This window comes from Conger conger, chromosome 3 (genome assembly GCF_963514075.1).
Source record: "Conger conger chromosome 3, fConCon1.1, whole genome shotgun sequence".
NCBI lineage: Eukaryota > Metazoa > Chordata > Actinopteri > Anguilliformes > Congridae > Conger > Conger conger.
In genome coordinates this window covers 42,047,921-42,069,062 of record NC_083762.1, presented here as the reverse complement: position 1 = coordinate 42,069,062, position 21,142 = coordinate 42,047,921, and the positions used below count along the sequence as shown (strand labels likewise).

Genomic DNA, 21,142 nt, shown 5'->3' with positions numbered 1-21,142 from the left:
AAACAGAATACGCATGCACGATAATATAGTAAATCTTTAGCTCAACTATTGTAGAAATCATTAAAATGTATTTTTTTAAATCAGTGTTAAATACATTAAAAACATTTTATACATAGACTGGGTAATATACCTTCTATGAATACAATCTTTGAGTGGAGTTGCTAAAACTGCCTTATGCTATAAACCTGGTCAGCAAAGAAAAAAGAATTTAGTCAGCTCATGAATCAAAGCAGTAAGAGCTTAATCAAGTCCGCAGTATTTTCTCTCTCTGTTTTAATTTACTGAATTGTCTGGCCTTGAGTGGAACAGTAGCCTGAGTGATGAAGTGCAATGTATTTCAAATTCAATCCACATGCTTAGAAGCTTTGCATATGGAATATGGATGATTAATTGAGACAATTAATGTTCTGCAATGGGACAATTGTTTAAAAAATGGTGGCGAGTGGTAACTATAACAACTTCACATGGCCCTGGAAAGAGGGAATTACAGGAATTTCTACGGGTCCTATCCATTTTCTGTGGGAAAGAAGCCCTGAGAACACCGATGATTCTGGGGTTCCGATTGGTCAGTGGTGAATGCATGCAAAATGCTTATAAGCCCAAGACGTTAATGTATAGTGGTATTATTATTTTTTACAGCACTGTTTGTGCATATTTATCAAGGGTGCCAATCATTCCGGAGCCCACTGTATATAAGACGGAAATCCAGACACAAACAGCTATCATTTAATTTCAAAGATATTCAAATGATTGACAACAGCCAATGTGTGCAGACTAATTACATTTTGCACAGTAATCGTGTACTACTGCACGTAGTCCATCTCAGGGATAATGTTAGGTCATGTGGCTATATGGGTGTGAGCTGCTTCTAAATGGCAGTAGTAAAGTTGACATCATAGTGCCTCCTGGATCCCAATCTAATGAGATGGGCACACTGAGACAGATCTGTCCCCCATAGAATGGAATATCATCACAGCCATTTCAATCAATCAATGTGTGGGAAAAGGGGACCCAGTGGTGCTGCTGTAGACTTACTGACAGACATTACCAGTGGATACAAGTCAATACAAAAGTGCAAAAAGCCTTTTAATCATAACTATCTTTCTAAACTTTTGTGGGTGATCCAGCTTGGGCAAAATCAATAGGTTTGCATAAGAAAATAAATAGGTTCTTCAGTGCAGATTTTTGAAATGCAAAGGAATGTCAGGGATTGAAATGACACTCAGCGATTGGGGATCTGTAGGGAAGTTTGTGGAAGTATACTGTATCTCCCGGGATTAGAGTGTGCAGCTGTCCACAGAGATTACGGAGTCTGTCAGGGGGATTACAGCACACCACAATAAACCGGCTCTGCTCCCACGTACAATATTCATTAGATTCCCATGAACAGAAATGACCCGTATCAACACAAGGAATTTATACGAGGCTGCAAAATGCTTGTGCACTGGTTTTTGTGCTTTTGTGGTAAATTCCCACAAATATATGTAGTGAGTATATTGTAGTGAGTATATTGAGTTTGTGGTTTGTATATTCTTAGACCCCATTGGTAATATAAAAAAAGAAAATTCAAAGCCCAAAATAATTCACAGTCTGGCCTGCTTCAAGATTGGCAGTCAAACGAGTATTTCTGGTACATCCTGTCGTACATGACAGCCTGTGGGCCAGTCGCCGAGCGAAGCTCCGCGCCACCCTTTCGCGTTGTGTAACCCTCCGCTTGGGGGCAACAGATGGGCGCAGGAGGTTGGTCAGCAGTGCCTGGTCCTGCGAGTTCAAGTGGAGACGCTCCCTCTGTCAGAGAGATTGGCAGGCCGCAGGCCTCACCGGCCGTGGCTCCTCAGGAGCTGTGGAGTCACACACCTGCTCTCCCTCAAGGCCACCGCACCACTCCGTTTCATCCAGGGTCCGCGAGAGGTGGCCCGCAGTCGGCACGGAAGCGCTTTCATGAGGAAGGGCTGGCATTTTGTGCAAGCACATTTGAATACACAACCCCAGTTCTTCTGCAGCCTCGGGTAGTGTTGTCTTTCGGTTGATACTGGCGTTAAGGACAGGGCTGTGATACGGGTGTGTTCGTGTCCAGACCTAAGTCAAATATTTTGATCTTGCCTGGTGTGCAGTTCAGCCAACCAAGAGAACCAGAAGGTGGGGGCTTGCATGTCTTGAGTGTATTTCATAGGTTCCAACACACCAGACGAGCTCAGTAAAGCGTAGACAAGTATTTGAATCCAAAACAAATATGCATTTTACCAAAGTCTGGTTTATGTCCCCATCTTCATGCGAGTCAGGGCTCTTTCCCCAGGCGGCTTGGTTCTCATTCCCAGTGTTTCCATTCTCTAGGCATGAAGAGACCGCTGAGCCCGACGTGCCTCCTGGAGAACGGGCGGATATGCCTTCCCATCAGCCCCTGCCTGGAGCTGAAAGACCCCGGCAGCTACACGGACCTGCGGGCGCAGCGGGAGAAGAAGAGGCTGCTGTTCTCCCTGTGCGAGGTCTGCAACATTCAGCTCAACTCGGCCGCCCAGGCTCAGGTCCACTACAACGGCAGATCCCACCTGAAGAGGGTCAAACAGCTCAACAACGGGGAGCTCCCCACCGGCGACCAGCCCGGCGCCACCCTCGGGAGCGGCAGTTCAGGTAGGCAGGTACTGCGGGGGGGAGACTGTCTCTTATTGGAAATAGCTCTATCTGAGCTTACGCAAAATGTAGATTGGCTCCTATGAGAAGAGTCTCTTGCTACATTATTACATTACATTATTGGCATTTGGCAGACGGTCTTATCCAGAGCGACGTACAGTTGATTAGACTAAGCAGGAGACAATCCTCCCCTGGAGCAATGCAGGGTTAAGGGCCTTGCTCAAGGGCCCAACGGCTGCGCGGATCTTATTGTGGCTACACTGGGATTAGAACCACCAACCTTGCCTGTCCCAGTCATTTACCTTAACCACCACGCTACAGGCCGCCTCTTGTGTGGTACACGTAGATGATGTGCTCTAGATCAGTGCTCACCAACCCTGGTCCTGGAGATCGACAGGTTCTGCTGGTTTTCGTTTTTATTCTGCACTTAATCAATTAGAGCAGTTGATTACAGTTAACTCACCTCACCTGGTTACCTGGGTCTCAACAAGTTGCTGATTGTAAGGGGAAAACCAAAACCAGCAGACCTAGTAGCTCTGCAGGACCAGGGTTGGGGACCACTGTTCAAGGTGAAATACAGACCGTACTACATTATATTACATTACATAGTAATTTGGCTGACACTTTTATCTAAAGCGACTTACAGTTGATTAGACTAAGCAGGAGACAATCCCCCCTGGAGCAATGTGGGGTTAAGGGCCTTGTTCTATAGCCCAAAGGCTGAGCGGATATTATGGTGGCTACACCGAGGATCAAACCACCGACCTTGCAGGTCCAAGTATGGCCAGGAATAGTACTAGGCAAATAATTATTGTCTATAGCATCAGCAGGGTTGGAGGCTATCCCTGGGAAGGAAAGATACACCCTGACCCACCTCATCACCTGATACCAACATCCCTGGATGACCAGGCTGTATTCTGCCTGGTTGCTCAGTCCTCCAGTCCAGTTACCACAGCAGCGTAGACACAGTAGATTACAGAGTGAAGAAAACTGTGGCTGGCTGTGCGCATGTATGTGCTAGAATGCACCCTCCCAAACTGACTGAGGATGCTGAAGCTGTTGGATGTGCCTGCAGCTTTTAAATGCCTGTTTCAACTGTGGAGAAAAATGAGGAAATTATTGTACCGTACTTTTTGATGAGAACTCACCCTAAATCATTCTTTGCCATTTCAGCAATCAGTAACCAATGCTGTGCATTTACTCCAGGCCTTGCAAGAGTGTGATGTCACGGCCATAGCAACCTTTGGGATTCTTTGGCAATAACCCTGTCCAGCTTAAACCGGGAAATAATTTCATCACAACCATTGCATTACAACCATTGCTAACACTGCTCATATAACATTTCAGCATGATGAGAATACCAAGAATTCTTCCAGATCTGTTTTTTTTACAGTCCGAGAGCAGTCCTCTCGGGCTATATTTAGATATTTTTGGCCTGCTCTTGCATGGTAGAAATAACAGATGACCTAACCTGGTTACAGCTCTCTCTTATTATGAAAGTAGGATCTACGCAAAAGAAAACTCACAGTTTTGTTAATGGTTGTTTAGACCGCTGCCATGGAAACGTGTCCACTTGTTGATGTGCGGTAGCGACCAGATGGAAAAGAAGGTTCTACGTTGAGAGCACCAGGACCACGTGCCAGCGTGCCTCCTTTACTTCACAGAGGAAAACAAGATGGAGTCATCAATCTAATAACCTTGGCACAAGAAACAGGCACACATAGGAAACGGGCACAATTCAGTGCTTTTTGTTTCTGGTGCAAAATTGTTTCTGCACAATTGTATTTGTCTTTCCATAAAGTGCAACTAAAAATCTGTCATATAATTTGTTTAAGGCTTGTCGTTAATTATGTTGTGATGACTGATATGAACTCGCAGGCATCATGTCTTCTCTGTTGTTAGAGGTTTACTAATATGCGTACTGTATGTAAAAATGAGATTTATCTTTTGAAGGGAGCATCGGTTCAGTGCAGCGGTGAGTGTTGCGCACAAACAGCAAGCTGCAGCAGCTCATGCTCAAGCTTTCATGCTACGGCTACGAGTTAATGCAGTGCACGCCCGTTGGAACGTAAAGTAAGGCCAGGTGTGGGGTGGCGGGAGGTGGGGGCGAGCAGTTGGAACGTGACCTGCGTCCTGCCCTTAGCGAAATTGGCAGGTCAGTCGGGGTGACATGAAAGGAGTCATGGTTGATTCATGTGCTGATGTGCTGTTAGCAATTCCTGTCGCTCCTGAGTAAATCACTCTCAACTGCTATACCTTAGAAGCACAAGCAGTGAAGGTATAGTTTTAACCCCAAGATTGAACTTGAATTCCAGTAATTTGCCAAGAATTGTTGATACATATTTGTGGGAGACTCAAAAATAGCTGTAATACTAGAATTACAAGATATTAGTTCTACATATTGAGACTCTCTGACATAGTAATTATGACATTGTTTGCCAAAAACTTTTTCTGACTCCCTCAAAGGTTTCTCAACCATTTATCTTACATAATTTGGGGTCATTATGGAGTTCAGGTTCATTGTTGGGGTTCAAGGTGTCAGAAAATATTGCTTCAAAGTTGAGGACTACATGTTATGTTATGACTTTTTTATTCTTAATTTTGTTATTGATTCATATATTTGCTGCTGGCACATCATATGCTGAGTGGGAAAATACTATATACTATTTGTACATGGCAGTATTGTAAGAGTTAATTATGGCACGGTACATTTTCTGAATTACAGAACAGTGACACAGGTTATTGATGGTGAGTTTTTTTAAAAGTTACTTTTGAAATGTGATTTCGGGTGAGAGGGTGAGAGGGAATGAAGTGCTAGACCTGATAAAGCTGCACATGACTCAGTCCCATCCCTGGGGTTTTAAACACAGCGGGGGTGTCTGTGGCATTTAAATTTTAAAGACTCACTCCCATTATCCTGTGTAGTCTGAGCCGGACATATGTAATTACAGCTGCTTAAGATGCAGTCTGCTGTGGAGAGAGGGTCAGGGTTTCTCAGCAGCTAATCCCAGTCATTCATTAACCTGCAATCCAGTCCCCTGACCCATTACCCTCCCCCAACCCTTACCCTCTGATAGGAGTCAAGTTTTTCATTGTGAGTGTACATCATTGCTGTTGTCAATATATGACTTGCAAAGGTGCGCAGTTCAACCATGATTAATGGTGTATGCACACGTGTTATGTTCTATATTTGACGCTTAAAACATCTTCATTGGACGCTTCCTGTTTGAAAAGCCGTCACTAGATGGCAGTGTTAACATTTTCTTCCCTCGTACTGCGAACATTGTAGTTCATACAAGCAAATGGCCAGTTTTATTGTGGTCTCTTTTTCGGTTATGTGAGCTATAAAAGGTAATCACATTCACAATGAGAGGTGACAGCCTGTGAAATAATGGGGCTATCACAAGAAGCATTCACTTCTGTCCTGTGATTCTGTCCTTGTTCCTGTGGACCCATGTGTAAGCTGGTTTTTGTTTCAACCGCAGCTGCAATCCCATAGTTTTAATAAGCTGTTCATTTGTCTCAACCGTTTTTGACACTTTACACATTTCCTGTTTTATGCATAAATTATAGAAGTCCTATTTTCACATTGTGCTGTTATTGCAAATTATTACATGAAGAGAAGACATTTCTGAACTGCTAAAATGAAAGGCAAATCAACAGGCTGCTAACTGGCTAAAGTGTGAACACTAAAACTATCCATTTGGTTGCTAATGAAGAATTCTTTCATTTTTTCCTCTTGGACCTGTATTGTGTTATTTGCAAAGCAATTAGAAGCCAATTGATTCACTTCTCTCTTTAATTTTATTGTTTTTTGTTTTGGTTTGTTTGTTTTATGCTCTTTATGTAATCATGCACAATCTACTACAATATGAATATTCTTCATGGCATGCATAGCGAATTCTAACATAATCAAGCGAAAGAGGGTAAATAATCCCTAAATTTATACAAATGCAAAAGTTCCCTATTGACAAAACAAGCAAAAATAAGTTGCATAGGAGCTGTCCAATAGGCCTTGGTCGGGTAAGGACAACTTTCAGAAGGCCAGATAGAGGAAGACTAGATGCTCCTTATTTACTCTCCTTCACAGACAGATAATGACAGCAGGGCCCAGCTTCTGATTGGATTTGCAGTGGAATGCATTGTGTTGCGGCTCCAGTCATTTCTGTAATGTAAATGCAGTATGTGTCTAGGTGTTCACCTTCTTTATGGCTGTACAGAGCCTCAGTCCGCTATATTTTCATTGAGCCAACATCTTGGAGAAAGCTTGAAGTTTTTAAAAAATGCAGCCTACACCTTATCAGTGTTTGGCTCAGCGGAATGACACTTTATATTGTGAAAAATATAAAGTCCTTTTTCAGAAGGTGTGCCTTTGAATGTTTATATATTCCAAGAGCGAGTCATTCTTTTTCTTTTGATTTTGAAAAATGAGTTTATTTCCTCAGCCAGAGAAAACAATGGCTGGTACTTTATGCAAATGCCTATGTTTTTTTGCATTGTTTCCAGGGGCTTTTTCCAGCTGTGCATTCATATATTAGCTACAAAGCCGCACATGCAACGTTACTAATGCTATACTCATAAGACAGAAGGAGAATAGCACTTTGCTTTCCCTGTAATACTTTGGCATTGATGGCGCTCTCTCCCTCTCTCTTTTTCTGTCATTAAGCGGATTTGGCTTGGCAGCGGCCGCCTTCTCTCTCTTTCCCCCGGCCCGGGGTGTTTTTGGCAGGAGCTGCGGCCCGTCCCAGTCTCGGCCGTGTCCAGGACGCCCGTGGCTGCAGGCCAGGCTCTCCACAGCGGCCCCACTTTATTTGTCCCGGCCCAGGACATTACTCAGCCATGCTGACGTCCCGACTGCCCCCCCCCCCCCCAACCCCAAACACCGCCCCGCCCCACCCCGGCCCAAGCTCAGCTCCCTCACACGTCTGTCAGCCCGTGCACCTGTCCCTTCCCTGGACAGAAGCGTCGGAACGCTGGAACTAAATTAAACAATGAAGATATGTAGATGGCATCTCTTGATTTTTTTTTTCTAGATAGATATACAGTATAGATCATGAAATTAGAAAATTAATTAATTATTTTTGTGGTCATCGTTTGAATCAGTTTGTTTCATAAGCTTGTTATTATTGCTGGATGTGTTGAAGCTGAATTAATGAGAAGGGGGAAGAACAAGTAAACAAATTCAGAATTGTGTGTTCCAGGCAAGCACCTCTGATGGCTGTTTCCTCTCCTAATGAGTGAGGTTCCTTCTGGCTACCTTGATTACCATGTGTACAAGACTAGCAGCAGGGGAATATGCATTCCCACCAAGCAACTGTGCGGACCATAAACACAGACAGCCTTTGTCCAAGCACCCTCACAACATGTGATCGCATCCCAATGCAGATACAACTGCAAGAGGTGGTAGAGAACAAGTTGAGGGGCTTTAGCCCTACAAACGCTGCCCCCTTGTGGTTGAGTCGACAACATCCCAAATTATTGTTGTATTCATATTTCTATAATATAAACTGTGACATAATGTAAAATGGCGATGCCAGATGTTAAAATCACTGTTTGTGAGAACGGTAGTTTAGATGCTTATCAGCCTCTTATTTGCAAAACTCTAGCCTCCCTGTCACTACGTCATGGTTTACAACCCTCACAATAAAACGCATATTCTAACAATGCTTGAAAATCATGTTCCAATGTATACAATTCTGAAGATCCATGAATAAACAGATTTACTTACAAGAAGCTTGCAGCACAAAATGCGGCCTGAGTGTGGTTGCAGTTTGCCTGAAATTAACGTCTTACTTACGAAGGCTACAGCTTTACGAAATCAGCGGATGGGACTGCCTTTGAATCACATTTTTGTGAATTAGGCAGATCTTAGACAGTGCAGTTAAAACATGTGTTTAGTGCATTGAATATTATCACTGCATGTGGCAATATCCATGTATCTGGTGCCATGTAAAAGCGTATACAGCACAGGAGAAAATGTGTACATATTCCAGCTCTGGCGACAATCTTTTTCATTTTAATTCATTCAAAATGTGGACTGGGCTCTGATTAACAATTTTGAACTAAAGCAACCCGCAGTTCCATTTTAAATGGCGTTTGGGTTGGTTAGAAAGAATTAGGGTGAGTAGACAAAAAAAATCTGTTTTAATAGAAAAATACGCTTTTCTGATCATTCATGTGTCTGGACAAAAATATATGCAGATGTTTTGGAGAGAGTTGGGGACACTTGAGGACATCTGGGTGCAGTTTTGGGAAAACTCATGTGGATTTGAATGCTTGTCAATACCAAATTTTGTACACAAGTTAACATCAAGTTTGTGCACAAGTTTGGTCCTTGACTTAGAAATTGAGATATTCAGTGCTAAACTATAAAAAACAAGTTGTTTTGTACCTTTTGTTTATGCTGTATGTACATGCTCTGACATAAATTTGTTCTGTCTCGATTTCTGAATGGTTTAAGCCTCTTATTCCATTTAAGTCTTCAGCCATGTGTGTGTAGTACATGAGTCTTTTAGCCACAATTAAATTCCAGTTTCTGCTTTTTTGTGCACAACACAATTTGGTTCAGAATTCTTTGTGTTATTTTGTCACAGTTTTGGATAAATCCATGCTGTTTTGTTCACAAAAGTTAAAAACCTATATTTCCTTATCTCCCTGAGAACACTTGGACAGGCAAACACATTTCTGAGTTCTTTGGAATGGATCGTGCATTATTTTTTATATTTATTAAATATTAAATGGGTGGTTTGTGAAAAAAGCTGGTTTTAAATGTCAGAGACATTTTAAAGCATAATAACCTTTTTAACATGTGCCTTTTGTTCTTAAACTTCCTATTAATTAGGAATACTGTCCACTGCTCTTCTCGCTTTGGTTTAGTTTATATGATGAAACATTTGGTAACAATTTATTTTGCCTACCTGCCTCTAACTGAAATTTGAATTGAAATTTGGCCACAGGTGCTGCCATTTTGGAGTATGTTCAGTTTGACATGTTTCTTAAATATACAGTATTATATCATACAGTATAGTTAAGAGTTGTGGGAAAGGAAAGTGTCTCACTTTCTCAATCGATACAGGAACCTGAATTAATGCTGTATAATACATTCAGTAATTCAAGATGAGGTGTGAACTGTGATGTAATTTTTAGGCACATATTAAGAAAAGTGACAAGTGTATGTGTTGTCTTTCCAAGTGGTTGTACTGACAGATTCGGTGTCACGTGCCCAGTAAAGCAAAGATAGAATGAACAGGTGTCACCACACCTCCAAAACGATGACTTGATGTAACGGTGATATCCTCGTTTGACATTCGCTGCGGAGTGGAAACCCGTCGACCATAAATATTTAGTTACGCACTGTAAATGTGCTGTCTGGCATCTGATAGCAGCTTTCGGTGGCCCCGGGTAACGCATTTGTTGGATAACTTACACATGTGTAGTTCTGTGAACCCCTGGCCAAATGGCTGCTTCAAACACTAAGCCACTAATTTTATCATGTATAATAGAAGGATTTGTCAGTTCTTTCTGAATTACAGCGACTCTCATTTTGGCTGCCCACAGTCATCCACGGTTTAAATACATAATTTGTGTACATAATCACGTTTCTCAGGGCGCCATTTAATTTACACCACTTATCGATCAGTCATTCCATACTATACGCTACTTTATTCTGAAGGCGGAGGGAGAATAATTTTGTGGCATAGCAATTTCTGTTAATGCATCTTCATTTTCTGCAGCTGGAGTAAACGCGCAGAGTTATTTATAAAGACAAATGTGTCCGTGTGCGAGAGGACGCCTGTCAGAATGGGGGTTCACTTGTTCTTTGTAGCGTTACTTTTGTAATCACTTTGCTGGTCAAACGACCAGTCTGTTTGTTTCAATGAGCGTCAGAAACTGCAAGCGAAATTGCCTGCTCGCAGTCTCCTACGCCTGCTCTCTCCTAGACAACCGCCAAAGTGCACGGAATTTCCAGAGAGAGGAAAAGAGGCTGCAGCCCACGAGCGAAGCAGCCGTGTTTATCTTTAAGCGCACTGTCAGAGACGATAAACCCGGGAGCTCTGCGTGCTTTTCAGGATTCCTTCTCTGTGCGTTTTTTTAAGGACACAAAACTCGGGCGGACTCACTGCACGAGCCTATTCTTGATTACGAGGATGTGGAGCAGCGTCCTGAGCAGGGGTGAGCGCGACTGTTCATTGTTTCTTTTTGGCTTTCTTTCTTTTCTCCGTCATTTTTCCTTCCATGCTGTTTTGGTATAATTCGTGCGGATCCGTTATATATTCAGCACAATGGATTTATTTATTTATTCATATACAATGGTGGTTTCCCGTTTTCATCCTGTCTTCATTAGCATCTTATGTACTAAATACATGCATTGTACGAAAATACATGTCAAGTGGATGTTAATACATGCCATGTGTCCTCTTGGAAAAATAAGTCTGATCTGTGTTTTTTGCTTGGATCACCTGTCTGCAGTTCAGTACACAGATAGTTGTCATCTGTGTGTGCTCTCTGTGGCTTGTCTGTCTTTGTTTGGGCTTCAGGAAACTGGGCTGTGTAGACCTACAATGGGACTTGTCTTGAGGTTAATGTTTGGAGTTCCACCTCTAGGTATTTTGGTACTCTGCTCTCCCTCAATCTAAATCTGCAGGGAACATTGGGTCTCTTGTAAGCCACATGAAAGTGCGGAATCACATACTTCTCATTTATTTCTGTGCCTGAACAATTTCATTGGTCCTCACAATAAAACCAAAATTTGGAATGCAGGTATGGATTAGGCTCAGTTTGGTGGGACATTCCCCATACCTGCACAGTGCTACCGGCCAGTGGGATAATGGCTCTTCAAATTCAAATTCAAGCAGGCACTATTCCAGCTAGGTGTCTTCCAGCAATTGTGAAAGCTGAAGGTCTCTGTTTCGTGTTGGATTGAATTGGCCTCGTGGCTCATAAGATTCGGCTCTTCACTTCAGCAACAGAATTTCGAGAAAAGGGTGGTGCGCGGCAGCGGAAGATAACGTTGTCTTGCGGTTTGCGTGGTTCGAGAATATTAGTATCTCATGGATGTCAAGCTGAGCGGAGGAGAGTCTGTTTCTGTATCCCCCCCCACACCCCCGACTCTCTGTTCCCAGCTCCCTATCCTGCTCCAAGCCACTGGGTGCTTTGACGGCATGAAATTAGGTTTGTACTCATTTAGGAGGCTTCTTATGGCAACAGTCAATTTATGGTTCACTGCCAAGATTTATCTGTCTCTATGATACTGTATCACATGAGCCAAGGTGTCCCTTTGAGATTGGGAAAAAAAAAAAAAACGAATTACTCCCCAGGGAGAAAGATAAGCGCTGACCTGAATGGCCAAGGGTGTTATTGCATTAATTCCATCAAATTTAATTTCCCATAATGGCATTTCCCACCTCTGTGCGTGTGCAGGCTGGGAGCACGCTCTCGTTGCAGTCTGGGTTGACTCATGATTTCTTTAACGTAAGATTAACAGCCACCACTGTAGGAAAAATGTGTCAAGCAGGTGCCGTGATGTGTTTTTTCTCTTGGATATTGTCAGTTTCTCTCATGTCAGCTCCTTGAATGGGGCCCTTTCTCTGTTTTACTTCATCTGCTGAATACAGAAGTCCTTTTCCCCTCAGCGCTGTCTATTCTGTCCTCTTTATTTAGAGCTTAGAAGGAGCCAAAGCCAATGTTGAGACCACGCCACCCTGTTGAGATGTCAGTGCCTGTATCTAGGTCACGCGTGATCTTTGTTGTTTTGATATGTGCGCGTGACGATGCATCCTATCGCTTTATTTGATTTCGCCTTTTTCGTGTTATCTTAAGATTCTTGCCGATGTGTCCAAATATTTTGGGTCAGCGTGGGAAGGAATTTATGGAGTGTGAAGGGGATAGTGCAAAAGGGTGGAAAAACAGAGCTGATTTCAATCACCTTTGCCAGCCAGGCGTGCAGTGCTGATATAAATTTAGCTTGTAGTGAGTGAGAGGGGGAACAGGTTGAAATGGCTGATAGCAGGGCTAGGCGTGTCACATGCGGGAGTGCTCTCTCTCATTTTACCTGTTCTGAATTATAATGACGGGCTGCAAAACTCTGGTGCTCATCCATGTCGGGCGCACAGGTGGAATTATTGCCAGAAATGGCACCCTCGTAAAACACTGTCACGGACATAAGCATGTTCCCTGGAGCTAGCTAGACGACGTGGTACCAGTACATGATTGACAGCTACTGTACAAGACACATCATGGCTCAGTCGTGCGCAAACCTGCTACGAATGCCCACACTCGGAAATGTAGGCCCAAGGTTACCATGTGTTTTAATTACACTACTTCAGAAAGAAATGGACCAACTAGTAAAAAAATTTGGTCATTATTATTCAGAACTAGACCATTCAGTGAGAGTAAATGAGTGTACTCGCCAGCAGATCCTGAAAGTGTCGATCCTTTATTTTTTAAATGCCATCCGAAATGCCAATTCTAAATGCCATATTCAATACATTCTCACATCGGCATTTTTGTAGTTATATTGATTCAACTTGTTTGCATTCTGTAATTGCTCCTCTAGAGTTCCACTGGTGGTGTTGGGTGTGACAATCCAGCAATTATTCAGATTGGATGATGCACACACAGAAACTTGCACGCCAAATGCAAAAACGCAAGCATCTGAAATCCAAAAAAGCATCTTTAAAATGAGGTTTGCCTCAATATTTCCGTATCACACGGCATTGCTGTCTCTAGGCAGTCTTCTTTATACAAAACAGCCTACCACTGGATTATCGTCTAAGAAAAATAAGCACTAAAAAATGGAACATCTGTGTGAAAATGAAATTGTCTGACTACCAGCCACCACAGATGTCGCCAAAACCAGCAAAATAGATAAATTAAGATTTGACACTAAACGTTTAGAAAGAAATGTAATCGGAAAATCAGAATTTTTATTTCTGCAAGTTGGGTTCTGCTAACAAGGTTAATTCTCATTTGGTAATTTTAAAGCCAACTATATATGTATCTGGCACCTTTACAAAATATGGATTTCTGCCCTTGAAAGTATTGCTCTTGAGGTCTTATTTCTCAACCAGAAATTACATAACCATTTATAAAGGCAGTGATTATGAGTGTCAAACTAATGCCTGAACTGAAACTGAAAAAGCCTTCCCTTATATAAGGAACAGTTAATCCCACTGTAAGTATGCTTTTTGTCACATTGAAAGAAACCATCTTAGCCCTTTAACCAACCACATAAGGCAATTTTTTTCCTTTTAAAAAGTGATCATGAAGGACCACAACATGCTCTTTACCAGCATAGAGAGACTGCAACCGACAGCACCGATTGACAGATACAGATATGCTGCATGTTTCAATGAGACTATCAGTTGTATACAAGCTAAATATAAAATGTCATGTTGTATACTCATAGATAGGCTCATAGACTCAAGAATTATGGCTTATGTGGCCTGACATATTTGTCTTTTCTTCATGTTTCATTTGTATTGCTTTCAGTTATGTTAGTCACTTTTGAATTTGAATGTTTTCATTGCCCTCTGATTGCGTGGCTTAGTCGAAGCCTGAGGCTTTTCTTTACCAAGAGCCTCTCATAGATAATTAGAGCACATTAAAAAATGTTGGAGAGCTGGGTGAATGTTCATTTTCACCCTGACCCAAGCTGATCTGCTTAATCTACAGAAAAAAACGTTGAAGTGAGGTATCAGTATGTACTGTATGTATGTAATGTTTCTGAAAATGTACAACAGATTTTTTTACTGTGATGTAAAGAAGTGGATTGGTAAAATGTTGTCATTGCAAGCAAGCATGAACACATTCCAAACACGCACATTAGAAACCCATACATTGTGGTAAAACCTTGGGAATAAAAACAAATGAAAGCAGAAAATAAAATCAAAGAATATGAAGTATTTGGGATATATAACATTACAAGTAGGCTAAATGCTGAGTAATTGAGAGCAATTCATCAGCCACCAGCAATGTCTCTGTTATTTCTGCGTGGCTGTATTAATGTATGAGATGACAGTATGATATTGAAACTTAATGTCTTAATAGGATGCAGTAAATCTGTACTCTGGAATTTCTGGTCACAGGAGCATTGCATCAAATGTACATTTGGAATTTTAAATGGCTATTTATTGGAGCCAAAGGATTGCCTTAATCCCAACTGCACATTGCGTCATGATCCATCTGTCACAGTGCAATATGGGTCAGAATTGGCCAATGTGCAATGCAGGGTCCTGAATGTATTTTCTCTTTTCATCTGGAAATTGATCAAGGTCTGCCATCTAGAAGTAGCAGTTAGGAGGTCCCAATCTTTCCTTTGAGCAAGGAAACATCAGCGCATTCTTCGCTGAAGTATTTTTTTCCGAAGGCCTGACGTATAAATGAACGACCTGATCCACCTCTCCCCATCAGCCATGTCTGTAACTGATGTGGCTTCAAACTGACATTTGAAGGAGCAAGAACCTAATTTCCACAATTTCCCTGTAATTTATTTTTCCTGCTTCTTTTTCTATCCTCTCTCGATGGGTAGAACTAGGAGTAGAAAAAGGAGCAACACAAAGAAAAAAGAAGACAAGAATAAGTGAGGGGAATGAGCCCACAGCCTCCTTGAGCTTTGACAGGAAGTGAAGGTGCTGCAGCACAGTGGGCAGTCTCAGTGCTAGTCCTCCTGTGGAGAGCCTCACACTCTCAGTAGGGGTAGGAAACCCACCTGCTGGCTGTGTGTTTGAGGACCTGCTACACTGCATGGCAGTGGTCTCCAACCCTGGTCCAGGAGAGCTACTGAGTCTGCTGGTTTTGGTTTTCACCTTACAATCAGCACCCTGTTGAGACCCAGGTAACCAGGTGAGGTGAGTTAACTGTGTAATCAACTGCTGAAATTGACCGATTAAGTGCAGAGTAATGACGAAAACCAGCAGACCCAGTAGCTCTCCAGAACCAGGGTTGGAGACCACTGCTGTATGGGCTCTCCAACAACATCAAACCAAGTGGCAGGGAACAGTGGTGCCTGCTTTGGCTTTCTTTTAGCCGATTTGGCTGATGGGTCAAGTAGTTTCACACTGGCTTGTTGAATGGAAAAGCCAAACATTTTTGGGCCCACTTTTCACTAAATTACATGATGAAGTGCTTCCTGCACAGAAATTGCCTTATTTTTGTTTCCTTAGTAACTAGTTTGTGTTAGAAGCCAGCTGGCACTTTGTTTTGTTTTTTTCTTTCTTTTTCTAAAGCATACATTGTTGGGTGATTTCATTTCAGCTTTGCATCATCATGAAACAAATACCATGATCATATCATCATTTTGGCTTGGAGTTTAAAATTTAGGCTGGAAATCTGGCAAGGAATGTTTTTAGTCTGTTGTAGTTAAACTGAAAATGCATTACATATCCCAGGTGTGTTAAATAGCCTACCCCTCCAAAAAGTGAATCATCTATAAAATGTGCCCTCAGTGACCACTTTATTAGGTATTTGTTAGACTTATTTTGGGGGATTTTTATCTTGTATATTTTTTTCTGCCGCTGTAGCCCATCCTCTTCAACGTTCACGCATCACTGTTGTGTATTTAGTGATGCTCTTCTGCATACTACTGTTGCATAGTTTTGTGAGTTACTGTCACTTTCCTGTCACCTTGAACCATTCTCCTCTGACCTCTTGACTGTGGTATGATTGTCGGTGCCAGACGCGGTGTTCTACCATTTCTTTCTACAAAACTCGGTACAGGGTGTCGCCTGTATATATAATTGTAAATACCATAATGCTTTGCTGTTTATCGCACGTAGCATCGATAATAGGTGCTAGCTCTCTAGAGTAATGTTTAAGAGGTGTTACGACCGCTTGTTATCTAAAATTAGACATGCGACAAAAGGCTTACAGGATAACAAGTTATTTATTTAAAGTAAGCTAGAATGGGGTTTGAGAGATCAGTATGATAGCAGTGTTCTATGCAGTCGGTGTTGCAATGTTGACGGTGCAAAACCAAACCAAGACGTCTGCCCAACGACAGGTGTGAGGGTTACTGCCCCCAAGGCAGCAACAATAGAGCTCCTTTATCCCGGAATTAAACAGGCTCCAGGTGCCTCTTGTGAAGGGACCACGCCCACCAATCAACCTGCTGGAAGGTAAAAGGATAATAATGATAAATGGAGTAGGGGGGAGTGATACCCACCCCCTTAAAAGGGGCGCCCAAGGGCGTGACACCCGCCCCCTTAAAATGGTCGCCTGTATCACCTGTATATTTATCTGTTTGTAATTCTGCTTCTCAAAGGTTCTGGGATCTATTACATGATTGGCCTGCTTTGAACTGGGCTTGATGTGTCATGTTCAGTGTAGTGATTAGCTCACTGTACGTCTGCAAGCAGAAATGATGCACAAGAAAGTACAAAGGAGGAACTGTAAGACACAGCAAAACTACCGATCCATTTCTTAAACTAGCAACTGCCTTTGCCGGTGTATGCACTACCTTGATTTCACCATATGACTGCCGCCACAGCCAAACGCTTGTTCTCAAAACAAAAAACTGCTTAAGAAGCAGAATGGGACGAGAGAAACTAACTGGGTTATCAATACTTTCAATTGAAAATGACAGAGCCGGGAGTTTGGACCTTCAGAGCTTGGTGGATGATTCCGCAGAGCACAAGTTGTGCTGGATGTCCTTTTAAATGAGTCAGCAGCATTTTTTCTTTCTACCGTTAAGCCATTGTTAGTCAGAAAGAGTAATGTAATATTGTGACGTTGTCTCCTATCGGTTAGTAACATTACTGCTAACTGGTTAGCGCTTATCCTTGTGCTTTTTCTACTGTCTGTGGTACTGAATGGCTGGTACATGTGGGCTGCAAGTGTGCATGTAAATAATGTTTTGAAGGGCAGAGAGTAGCTATAATTTCACTTGGATGCTCCCAGAAGGATAATGCACCATGACGCAAAGCACACATCATCTCAAGCTGGTTCCACAGACATGACAGCGGCTTATTCCAGTTGCCTGCATAGTGTCCCGATCTCCTTCTCAATACAACACCTTGTAGGAATAAGATAAGATAAGAATTCAGGGTGTTCTGGTTGAAGAAGTGCACAGGAGGTCTTACCCGGGACAAGATAGGTGTATCAACCCTAATGTCAAATCCAGCTATGATAATTGAGCTGGTCATAAGATGGTCTAGTTGGGTATGAGCTGATCAACCAGCATGGCCAAGCTGGTCACGCTGGGTCAAGCAGCTAATGCTGGTAGCTTAGCTTGTCTGAGCTGTTTCAAAACATGGCTTGAGCTGTTTTTTTTCAGCAGGGTAATAAAGTGGCACATATATACGTATAATTGTTAGCTGGTTGGAAAATCTGTCTGGTTCTTCCACATTGCTCACGCTACCTGGTGTCTGGAGTCTTCACTCCCTGCTATCACAAGGCCACTTGCTGCCTTCCAAAAGTACTGTAATCTGAATGATTTCACTGTTGGTAAGGCAGTGCTAAAGTAATGGCCTGAAATTTATATGACTGATACACATGTACCTACTATAATCAAATTAGCATGTTCGACTGCTGAACGTTTGTGTCAGTTAACTGAATGTCAATTAAATATTAGCTTTCTGCTTAACATTCTGCTGTTGCTACAGAAGTCTCTTCATATTTTAGAAGATGCTGTTACAAGATCCTATTACAATTCCCCCTTTTTCTTGTTGAGATTTTTTTATCCGGTGCTGCCTGATTGCTTTTGTGAATCCATATGGTGGTCCTAACAGGGTTTTTTCTGTTAAAAATAAGGCAGACGTGGTCGTGGACACTTGATCAAATATGAAACATCTTAATGTGAATTATACTTTTTAACGGTCAGTAATGATCAGATGAGTACTATACTGTTTTTTCCTCCTGATCCACATTGATTGATCTACAGAGGCCTGCAGTTCTTTGGATGTTCTTTTGTGACTTCCTGGATGAGTTGTCACTGCACCCTTGGAGAAATTTTGGCAGGCTAACCACTCCTGGGAAGATTCACCACTGTTCCAAGTTTGGAGATAATGACTCCCACTGTTGCGCGGTGGAGTCCCAGAGCCTTAGGAATGGCTTTGTAACCCTTTTCCGGACTGCAATATTTCTACAACGTTTATTTGTGGAATTTCCTTTGACCATGACATAATGTGTTTGTAGAAAATATGTGGTGAATCCTTCACTGTGATGGTTAGGTTCAGTATGTGTGAGATCAACTGGCTGCAATAAAGCCTGGCTGTTTTCAATCAGTCGAATCTAATTATCAGTTCAATTTGGTTAATTGGTCGATTGAGTAACTATGGGGGCAATTACTTTCTCACATGGGTGATATGGGTGTTTAATAAAATTTTTCATTAATATAAATAATTATTGAAAAATTGGGGTTGTGTTTACTAAGTTTCCCTTTGTTTAATATTACATTGTGCATAAATGTATGAAATCATTGTGTGACATATATATCAAATAATAGAGTAAATCAGGGACGGGGCTAATACTTTTTCACAGAACTGTAGGTTATGACCCCACACCTAATAAAATGGTATGTGAAGGCTGAAGAGGGACCCATTGTTCAGGTCACAGCTCCCAGTGTCCATTATACACGTTATTTGGCCATTGGCTGTCATTTAGATGGAGGTATAAATTACAAGTGTGGTGCATACTGGAGATGTTGCATAAACACTCAAAACAATGGCATTCGGAGCTCTGGTTTGTTTGTATGTCACACATGAGCTGTGTCTTTTCATTCTTTTTTTGTTTCCTGCCAATTTCAATTCCACTGTTTACTGCAAATCCAGAAGACTGAAAAATGTATTCATGTGGTTCAGCAAGTGTGTTACAGGCTACAAAGGAGGATTTTAGGGTTTCCTTTGCTTATGTGGTATGAGTGTATTTTAAATACCCATCTTCATAATGTTTGGAAATGTTTGCTGCATGGGAATGTATTTTACAGCTGTTTGATGTTTTAAAATGGCAAGGGTATTTTTAAACCCACTCAAAGTTATTTTCTTACTTTTCCAGAATACTGTAAGTATTATTGGTAGATATTGAGTATGAAAACACTTGTAGACCATTTGGATGTATTGATACTTTACTACCAAAAGCCTTGACACAAACTCATCTGCTTGACAACAGCTTATTGTGAAATAATGTACCTGCTAACAGACTATTGAGCAAAGATTTCTGTAGCCTGTATCCTTATTGTCGTTGTCGAGTGGATTTCAAAGAAATCCAATTCGGACATTTGACTGGGTTAGGGTTAGCAATACGTACTCGAATATGGCAGTGACGTTCTTGAGAAACAGTTGTCGGAAGCTGTCAGAACTGGCCTCCCCTGAAGAAGCGGAGCTTGTCCAAGTTGTGTGGGCCCGGGCCTTGTTGAGTCTGAGCATCTGCCACACAGCCCTGGGAGACGCTCCTGATGGGCAGCACCAGCTCCATTTTCAGACAGGAAGAGCGCACACTGTTTTGGGGCAGTTGAGCGGGACCTTTCTAGAATGTTCTGCCCTGAGGGTAGACCATGCCGCAGGTCTGAATTTAATGAGGTCTGACTCTGACCCCGCTCCTTACCTGACCTCATCCTCACCTGACCGCCAGTGTCTGATTTCTCAAAGTTCCAGCAGGGTTGTGGAATGTTACTGTCTTGACATGGCAAAGGTGAAACCCCTGGATTCGATCAATACTCAGTCTTGACTGGCAAGAAAGACGTTTTTACGTTTCTCAATAAAGATCATTCTTTTAAATATATACATATTTTTGTGACCAATGCTCCTGCCAGTCTTTTCGGATAACACTACTCTTGTTAACTGTACTAATACTTGAAGTTGGTTGCGAGGTACAATATAAAGAGTAACTGTTTGCAGGGTCCTTTCAGAGTAGGGTGTTGTGGGAGGTGGTGTGTGAAACACATTTATTTTATAGTAATAACATTAAGAAAGAGTCATTTAATAACATCAAGAAACTGTATAAAATAAGATCAGTAAAAACATGCGCTTCTCCTGAATCATTGGAGCTTTTTATAGATGCTGATTGCATTAGGCTTTGATACTGCCTTTGATTTTGCATGAAACCCTCATACACTCTCACTGGTGCAGTGGGCTCATCGTGGTCTCAGATCAGATTTGCCATACCAGTGCTGACTGTGGCTATGGCACAATTGTCTTAACATCACCTCAGGTATATATGGGAGGAATTCAGTTGGTGGGGATAGCAGTGGTCATTGCTTGAGTGGCTACTGCTGGTCAATGAGGTGCCCATGGCTTGTTTTCTGCACACATACTGTTTATGATTGGGTCTCCTCTGCTTGTGGTTGTGGTGTGAAAAGAAGCAGCTGTACATAGTGCTTTTATCCAAAGTGCTTTACAATTAATGCCTCTCATGATTCCACCCATTCACACCCAAACAAGGCACCAACCAGCTTGTCAGGAGCAATTGGGGGTTAGGTGTCTCACTCAGAGACACTTTGACACATTCAGGGCAGGAGATCGAGCCAGCAAACTTACAACTGCAAGAGAGCCGCTCTAACCTCTTGAGGTAATGTTAA

The 21,142-nt window shown here is 42.1% G+C and overlaps 1 protein-coding gene across 2 annotated transcripts in view; it reads left to right on the top strand.

The window, feature by feature from the left end:
- The window catches only part of znf385b (zinc finger protein 385B), a 115,093-nt gene that overhangs the window by 33,602 nt on the left and 60,349 nt on the right, over window positions 1–21,142 (top strand). The window contains exon 2 of one of the 2 annotated variants that reach the window (XM_061235688.1): window positions 2,335–2,631. In XM_061235688.1, coding sequence (XP_061091672.1) covers window positions 2,337–2,631 — 295 coding nt within the window. In that variant the 5' untranslated portion in view covers window positions 2,335–2,336. Of the gene's footprint in view, window positions 1–2,334; window positions 2,632–10,632; window positions 10,804–21,142 lie in introns of those variants that run through there. The other variant, XM_061235689.1, reaches the window with a different exon arrangement.